Source organism: Sceloporus undulatus, chromosome 11, assembly GCF_019175285.1.
Source record: "Sceloporus undulatus isolate JIND9_A2432 ecotype Alabama chromosome 11, SceUnd_v1.1, whole genome shotgun sequence".
Lineage (NCBI taxonomy): Eukaryota > Metazoa > Chordata > Lepidosauria > Squamata > Phrynosomatidae > Sceloporus > Sceloporus undulatus.
This window is the reverse complement of record NC_056532.1, coordinates 8,213,631-8,222,563: the sequence shown is the minus strand read 5'-3', so window position 1 is coordinate 8,222,563 and position 8,933 is coordinate 8,213,631. Positions and strand designations below refer to the sequence as shown.

Here is an 8,933-nt window from a genome sequence, read left to right as displayed (position 1 = left end):
TAAAAACATGGTGTTTTTGTTATTTGCGGTTTTTCCATATTCACGGGGGTCTTGTGCCCCTAACCCTAGCCAACATGGAGGGACAAGAGTATATTTCAAGTACAGCCATCAGCCAGCAATGCTGAAACACCCATGTAAAACATTTACGAGCCAAGTGAGATTTGGTTAAATAAACTAAATCTGATTGTTTGCACCAACTACAGTAGACCCACTGTATCAATACAACGTATATGTGTACCAATTTACCAGGTTCCCACTGCTTCAATATATCTATTCTAGTTAGGGCTGATAATTGGATTTAGGCCTAAATGCTGTTATGCTTGTGTGAGTAATTTATTTAACATCCTAATATACTGATGCACTATCCACACTTGACGCAGCTAATCGGAGTATTATGTAGTAACGTTTCCTACTTTTACAAACTATTTTCGTCTTACATGTCACGCTGTTTCACAACAATATATTATATTATATATAATATATAAAAGAGCACAGTTCAGGGAACAGCAAACAGTTTAGCATGCTCCTTCAAAGACATCGAAAGAGTCTAGTTCAAGATCTCAATGCAACATAGGACAAAAAAAAAGTATATATGGGCTAAAGGAGGCACAAGTATACCATAGAAATCTTTCATGCTCTGCCGAAAAAGTTCCTCCTACAGGAATGTGGAGGTGGTCCACCAAAACAGTCACTGTAGAAGATTCCCTTACTACTCCAAAACCAGAGCCAACCCACAAATCCGTTTACACACACTTTGCAGAACCTTGTTATGTGACTTCCAAGACAACTCTGACTTAAGAGTGGCGCTACTCATAGGACTTTCTTGGAAGGCAGTTGACTTGCCATTGCCTTCCTCTGAAGCCGAGAGAGTGTGACTTGTCCAAAGACACACAGTGGGTTTCCAAGACTAAGCAAGAATTCAAATCCTAGTCACCCAGGGTCCTAGTTCAACACTCTTACAACTACATCATGCTTGAAGAAGTAGTCAATTTAATTGTAAATGCCACAGAGCTCCCTCCAATGTGCCTGTGTCCATGGCCTAAAGCATCAAGGAAGCTACGATTGCCCTAAGAAACCAAACTTTCCAGTCTTTCAGAGAATAATAATGTGGAGTTTCAGAAAACTAGAAGTTTCTAGGAAACCCAAGTAAGCTATTCTCTCTCTTCAAACTGTAGTAAACCACTGGGTTGTGTCTAAGTCCGGGGCGGGACATTGAAAGCACTGTGGCTGGCAACGTCCTCTCGCAAAGAAAAGCACTTACCGTTTCGTTTTGACCAGTGATGCAAGCAAGTATTTTTCACAAGTGCTTCGTCAACTTTCCCTCCCGACATGTTGTCCATAAACTGGCGCCCGTGTTCCAACGCAAGGTAGCAGTCGTTGCAACAATCCCTTTCCTCGGCCCGTACCACGTTCCCAACGGCACCAACTTTGGGCAAGGAGTCGTGATCCGCTGCACCAAACGGCGAGAACAAGTTGGTGCACTGGTCTTGCAGCAAGAGGATCAGGTCGTCGGGTAGCCGGTCGGCCTCCTTCGACCCTCCGCTATGCTCGAGAGAAGTGGCGCGGAGGGCCTCGAAGCGTTTCTCGGCTTCTTTGCCGCATTCCGAGTTGCGCCCCAGGATGTCCAACTCGTCCTCCAGGAACAAGCCAGAGCTGTTGCCAAATTTTCTGTTCATCACTGCGCTGAAGCCACAGGTACAGCGGTATTGGGCCTCCTGGGTTGGATCGGGAATGTAAACTCCAACGTCAGCACCTTTGATGTTCATATTGCAGACGCAGACGCAACAGCTGTCAAAATTACAGTCTTTGAAGAGATTCATCACCGATTCCGAGAGAATGAGGTTGACGTAGAGGCTGTGGGCCTCGGGGATAGAAGGAACGGTAGCCGGCTCAACCGAATTCAGCGGCCGGCACGTGGATGGTGTTGAAGCTGGTGAATACAAGTCCGAATTCTCATACTTGACTGAACCTTGGGCACTGGCCGGCCCGCCAGCCCCGCGGGGAGTTCGAGGAGTCCTTGGTGTCCGAGGAGTTGGGAAACGAGGAGTGGAAGGCGAAGGGAGGATGCCCGGCCCGCTATTACTTGGCGGGGCACTGCTTGGTGGCATTCCAAAAGGAGTATGCGTTTGCGGGGTATAGGCAGGGCCATAGTCTTGATCAATGGTGCTCCCGTCACTTAAAAAAACACAACAACAACAAAGAGTGAGATTATTATTATTCCATGCTTTCAAATGGTAGATCAACCTACAAACAGTAAGATGCTAGTGTACAAGGCAAGGAGCTGGACGCAATGCAAACGTCTGGACAAAATGGCCAAGATATAATAAGGCACATACTAACATTAATCTATAATCAATGATCTTAGATACCACATATGTTTAAAACTGAATTTAGACCCTCACTGGACTTGCAAGAGTCGTAGGCGAAGCCTCTTAATGACCCTAAAGTCTTTCTATGACAGTATCCACATCGAAATGCAATATATTACAGTTGGCCCTCCTTATCCACGGTTTTTTTTTAATCCACAGATTCAAGCTAGAAAATATTGGGGGGGGTCTAAATTCCAAAGAGCAAACCTTGATTTTGCCATTTTATATAAGAGACACCATTTTGCTATGCCACTGCATTTAATGGGACTTGAGCATCCACGGATTTTGCTATCCATGGGGGATCCTGGAACCAAACCCCAGCGGATAACAAGGACCCACTGTACAGTTCCCAATGTTGGGACCAAGCAAAGGAGGAGAGCCTCTATGGTCATTGCCCGGCTTGAGAGCATCCAAAAGCATATTGCCGATTACTGGACCGAGTGGAACTGTATTGGTAGGTTCTTTGACCCACAGAGAAAACACTGAAGATGATTCAAGATTGAGAAATCCTGAGTTATAAGATGTTAAGATCCAGCAATAACAAAGCCTTGTTCTACGATGCAGCTTCTGAAGGAGGACCTAGAAATCGGAGGGGTGATTTTTGCAGCCGCCCATCTACAGACAAGGCAAAATCCTCCCTTCATATATGTACCTCTCACATTCAGGTAAATGCTCGGATTTAGCTTAAATGCTGATTTAGCTTCCTTCTGTTCTCAGTGATGTCACTGTATAACCAAACCCTATTGGCTAGGAAGCCACGTCTCACTGTTACTGGGAAGACTGCCTCCTTTTTTTGTTGTTGACAGACAGAGAGCACCAAAGCCGCTTCGGCGCCTCCAGCGTGCTCCTTTGTGCCGTCAGATCAAATGTTTGCTCCCAAACCTTCGACACAGTCCTAGGAATTTACGAAGGATCCCATTCCAAACATGACATTTGCGAGCAATCGTTTCCCTTCCTTAAACAAAACAAAGAAACACTCTCTTTTCCCTTCGCTCCTTCCCCGATACGCAGCGTAATAACCCGGCGCTATTAACGCTGCCAGAAGTGCGGCGGAGTCCCTGGTTCGTCTTTACGGAACTATTCATGGCTTATTAAAATTAAATTGATACTCCAAAGCACCTCCAAGAAGCCATTACACAAGAGTTAATAAATAAAGTTTAACACCTAATAGCTACTTTTAAAACAGAGAGAGACATTAACACCATTGTAAGCTACACCTTAAGCCTAGTGTGAATTATTCAGAGAGTACAACATCTCAAGCACCTTGCCAACACTTGGAATATATTAAATGCAACGCAACGCTAATGTTCCTTAACACCCCACGGCTCCTCAAATGTGTTGGAATACAACTCCCATGATCCCAAAGCCAACACTTGGTGGTGGTGATGGCATGATGGGAGCTGTCCTCCATGGCACCTGGAGTGAACAAGGCTAAGGAAGGCTTGGCTAACTTAGCCAAGCTTGAACTAAGTTGGTTATCTGAGGCCTGTTACAGACTGCCAAAATAAAGCTGCTTCGGGTCTCTTTGGAGGTATGCTATTTAAATGATGCATGGGTCCTAAGAGTCCGGAGGTTGCGCCAAAGCCACACTCCATTCCTAAGCACTGGAGTGCAGCTTTGGTGCAGCTTCTGGATTCTTAATATGCATGCATCATTTAAACAGCATACCTCCAAAGAGACCCGAGGCAGCTTTATTTTGGCAGTCTGTAACAGGCCTGAGTTGTACAAAACCAATGCTCGGCTCTTGCACCAGCATATGGAGACGTCTCTTTTAGCAGTTTAAAAAATAAAGGCCTCTTCCACCTTATAGACAGACACATACCCCTCTTTGATGAATGGCATTGTGGGTCCTGGAGGAAGCAACTCCAACTTGCCAACGGTCCAGCTCTGACGGTAAACGCACTCCTCTGGCAGTTTGATGGTCGGGAGGCATTGGCTGGGGAGAGTCTTCAATGGTGCAAACATGGAGCAGCCCACAAAAGGTTGAAGGTTCTCAGGCTTATAAACGTAGGAATAATCCTGGCAAGCAAAGGAGAAGAGTAGACATGAAGATGGGGACAGTCAAAAAATGAAGAGCAGGGTAGGAGACAATAATCTGGCTCCCTACATCAATTAAAAATACATGCATTAAAAAAACACAACAATATGGGCACACACACAGGCCAAAATAAAGCTGCTTCGGGTCACATTGGAGGTATGCTGTTTAAATGATGCATGTTTCCTAAGAGTACGGAAGCCGCGCCAAAGCCACGCTCCAGTCTGGAGCGTGGCTTTGGTGTGGCTTCCAGACTCTTAAGACGCATGCATCATTTAAACAGCATACCTCCAATGTGACCCAATGCAGCTTTATTTTGGCCTGTCTGTATGGGGCCAATACAGAAGTGGAAAAGGAGTTGGGTTACATCTGGGTTGAAGGCGCACATTCTGAGCCTTCATCTTTATGGCAAAGAAAATACTTGTCTCCAACACTGTTGCACTTTCTCAGTGCATAAATCCTTACTGAAGAGCAGAATTAAGGAACATACATAGTTTGCTGCCCAGAAACTTGGAAAAAAGACAGCCAAGCCCACTGAACACTATTCAAAATTGGCTCCCATTTCTATAATACAGCAGTTATAAAGAAGCTGACATAGGGAAAAGGTAATTTTTTGAAAATCGACGGATGCAACTCCTTTGTCACATTTTGGAAAGATAAAATTTGCTGTGCTGGAGTTGTGTGTTTGAAGATTTTTAACTTAGCTGTATATTATACTTTGCATCATGAGACCCTAAGATTTATGTATTGCACAATGCAAATGTATCAGAACTATGAAAACATTGTGGTGAAAACCAAACCGAGTGCCTTTCTTATCGCACAGAACCAAAGCTTTGGTACTACAAAGACAAAATAAAAATCACCAATACTAAAAGAAGTAGAGTGGGTCAGCCTGTACCTTTTGAAAAGAACGTAAGAGTCAGTAAACACGGTATCTACCCACAAGAAGCAATCTATTTAGCTGGCGTCCTATCACTTGAATGCCTCTTTTAAACATCTGATAAGTCGCAAACAGACACAGAGGAATAATAAATGAAGAAGAAATGAAAAAGCAGGGAGGATTTCGGGAATAAAAGTGTCAAGATGCTAAATTCACGTACCTTTATTTCAGAGGGTTTGGGACTACAGAATCCTTCGTCTACCTCAATTCTGAACTGAACGCCGGCGGTAGCGCCATTTCCTTCTAGGATGGTTCCTCCCGGTGTAGTGTCCATGCTGCCATACTCCTTATTGTTCATGTTCATGGGAGAAAACCCCATAATGTGTTGCTCCAAGGATGGCGGCGTGGGATACATTTTATGAAGATCTGCCGTACCTGGTTTAGATTTAAAAGGGTGTCTGTTTTTTTACTTCTGTTACAGTATAGTCTGCTATGGCACAGGTTTCTGTAGCACGGCAAAATTACTCTCATCTACTGTAAGATTATTATTAATTGATTTTTAAATAATCATATGTACCAGCCATCAACGGTACTGTATTTGCAACCATTCGCATGACAAGGAGAACAAGGCACAGCAACTTCCACATATCATAGAGAGGACATCAAGTTGTATGAGTGACGCTACGAAGCCGGGAAGAAAGCCACTTACTTATGCATGACAAGGGGTCCAGATTTCCTGCTTTTGACTCTTTGCAATTGGATTTGTCATCTGTTCCATTCAGCAGTCTTTTAGACCCAGGCTGCGGAGGGGAAAAGAAGGGGGGGAAATCAAACATTGTTCTTATTAAGAGATGGGGAGGGCTGGTCAGCCTGACTTGAGCAATGTATCACCTGAGGAATGGAACATCGAAACAGACTGCTTCCATCAACTGAGCTGACCTTGTTGAGGATGCTGATAAAGTAGCATGACGCAAGGACCCACTGGCACATATGTCACTCTCAGCAATTGAGACATTCCCCCAAATGGACCTTTTAAGAAGGGCATGATTTGGGGAAGTAGGGTTCAGTGCTAGGGGCAGTGTCTCAGCTACTTCACCTTTCGAAGGGAGGTGCACCTGTGACTTCGAATGGAAAGGTAAGAGGTCCAGGCATACACAGAAAGGTGGGGTATCAATTCAATAAATAAAAGAAATGTAAAATATTCCAAAATGCCCCTACCCCCTACTGGCACCCCAATATACTGTATATACTCAACCTCATGCATAAGCAGAGGACAGATTTAGGAGCAAAAATTATAGCTTTTGATATGACCCGTGGATAAGTCGAGGGTAAAACTTAGGGGCGTGTTACAAAAAGGATGTAGAGAATGAAGCAAAGGGAAACGATGCCAAACCATTTACAAAATTCAAGCAGACATCACTGTTTGCGCTCACACTAAAGTCTGGATGGATGAGAGAATAGTGGGGAATCAGTGCTTCCAAGACAGATTAAGCTCCTGCCTTTCATCAGAGGCTGGCTCCCTTTTTTGGTAAGAGTTAAGTGTATGGTACTTACATTCACCCATGGATAAATTGTCTCAGGTTTTTGGGGTCAATTTTTGGACTACAATTTCTAGACGTATACATGAGTATATACAGTACTTTCACAGCTACCAAGTGGAACAACCAAAACCTGCTCCATCCTGCCCCATTTGGTCCAATGTTCTCCACACTGCACCATTACCATTGATGGTCATATGGATTTATGCAGGCCATGAAGGCCTTCCAAGCAGCCCCAGCGCCCCTCTACCACCCCTCCATCTTTCCTTAAAAGGACCCCAAAAGGAGAACTGTGCCCGCTAAAGCCCACAGGGGTTGTGATTCCCATATAAAACAAGCCCCCTTCCCACCCCATCCCAGCACTTGGCTTTACTGGAAAGATGGAAGTATGAGAACTGGCCCTATTAGTCTTATTTTTAACCGCGCACTGCGCATCTCTGCAAGCGCTGCTTCTTGACCACTACCATAATATAAAGCTGCAAAACAAACCTCAGCAAAAAAAACCACTTACTGTGAGCTCGTCTTCATCGGAATTGAAGAGATTGTCGAGGTCCGTGTAGGAGACAACCAGGTCATTTTCATGAAACAAACTAGTTGACGCCGTGCGATTGTGAGGAGGAACGCGCTGGGCATCCAATGCTGAAAGGAGAAGATGCTCAACATCAGGCATCATTTAAATTATAGCAGTTTAACCACACATGTAGTTGAGCCCAACAATCCCAACAGATAAATGCATTCTTGTATTAGAGATCCTTTTCTCTTTGGCACATGGATAATCTAATGGGTCAACTTGGGTAGTTATGTTGCCTCCCAGTCCCAACAATATCTAATTTTAATGAAATTAATTTATTTGAACTTTTTAAAAAAACTAAGCACAACATATTTGTAGAAAGCAGGAACTTTACCTTGTTTGACAGAAGGACTAAAAAGAGACATCGCATCTTCTCCCACGTTGGGTGCCCCATCGTCAGTCTGCAGGGAACAAAAACACCAGCCAGAGGTATGTGTGAGCATGTGGTTACTACACATGAATCATCAGGAATATATGAAGCAGCTGAACATAGTCAGGCTATTGGTATGTGCAGCCCAACACATGGGATACTGGCAGTATTTCTACTACTAGTAACCAAGCTAGGAAGAGGTCCTTCACAGACTGTCACCTATGATTCTTTTCAAGGGAGATGCTAGTAACTGAACCTGGGGTCTTACTCTTGAAAAGCATATGCCTGGAGATATGGCATCTAATAACAAAAGTGGAAACAGACTAGGAAAGGCAGAAGCAAGATCAACACAGCTACTCCTCAGGTGTTTCAAACAATCTTCTCAACTATATTCACAGCCTGAATATAAAAGAAACCTATTCTATCAATACTCACCCCCTCCCTCTTTCTATTACATACTAACATTCCCCACACCGGTGATTTCAACACCAAGTATTTACTCCATTTTGAGCAAACCAAGACTGCTTAGTCCCTCTTCCGGCACATTTGTCAAATGTAGGAGCCACCTTATACCATGTCAAGAGCTTTGCCCATTTTTGTAGAGTACTCTTTTGTAGTGTACTCTTGGAAAATGTACTCATTTGGACAACAATTCCCAGAAATCTCCAGCGCATGTGGGCACAGTGGCTGGGGTATTCTGGGAACTGTAGTACATTTTCCAAGGTCCACTGGAACTATTCTTTCCTTACTACCTGCCACCACATCTTTAAAAACTAAAGATGGCAGGGATTGGGAATGGGAACGATTCCATGCCAAGTGTGTGATCTACCACTGAGCTACAACCTCTCCACATAAACACTTCATGAACATTTCCATGCATTTAATGCAGAAAACATTAGAATTGAGCACCTGAATCCTTTTTCCCTTTGACCATCCCATCCCTTCAAGTGTCACCTACTGGCAGCTGTTCTGGCAAACTAACCTCCAGCCAGAAATGTAACCTGAACTTGCTTTTCCCTTCATCTTCCTTTACTCCTGGTGCACTGTATCTAAAATGTTGACTGCTGGCCTGAGTAACGGGAATGCTATGCTGCTTATCTTCGTAACATATTCCAGGAGCTTTTGGAGGTCTAAAGGGCAGAGTATAACATTTATACTACAAACGCTTTA

The 8,933-nt window shown here is 44.0% G+C and overlaps 1 protein-coding gene across 1 annotated transcript in view; it reads right to left on the bottom strand.

The window, feature by feature from the left end:
• The window catches only part of LOC121917140 (mediator of RNA polymerase II transcription subunit 13-like), a 122,247-nt gene that overhangs the window by 20,196 nt on the left and 93,118 nt on the right, over positions 1–8,933 (bottom strand). The window contains 6 exon segments of the mRNA XM_042442861.1: positions 1,262–2,175; positions 4,192–4,388; positions 5,505–5,719; positions 5,994–6,084; positions 7,334–7,461; positions 7,728–7,794. Of these exon segments, the coding sequence (XP_042298795.1) occupies positions 1,262–2,175; positions 4,192–4,388; positions 5,505–5,719; positions 5,994–6,084; positions 7,334–7,461; positions 7,728–7,794 (1,612 nt within the window).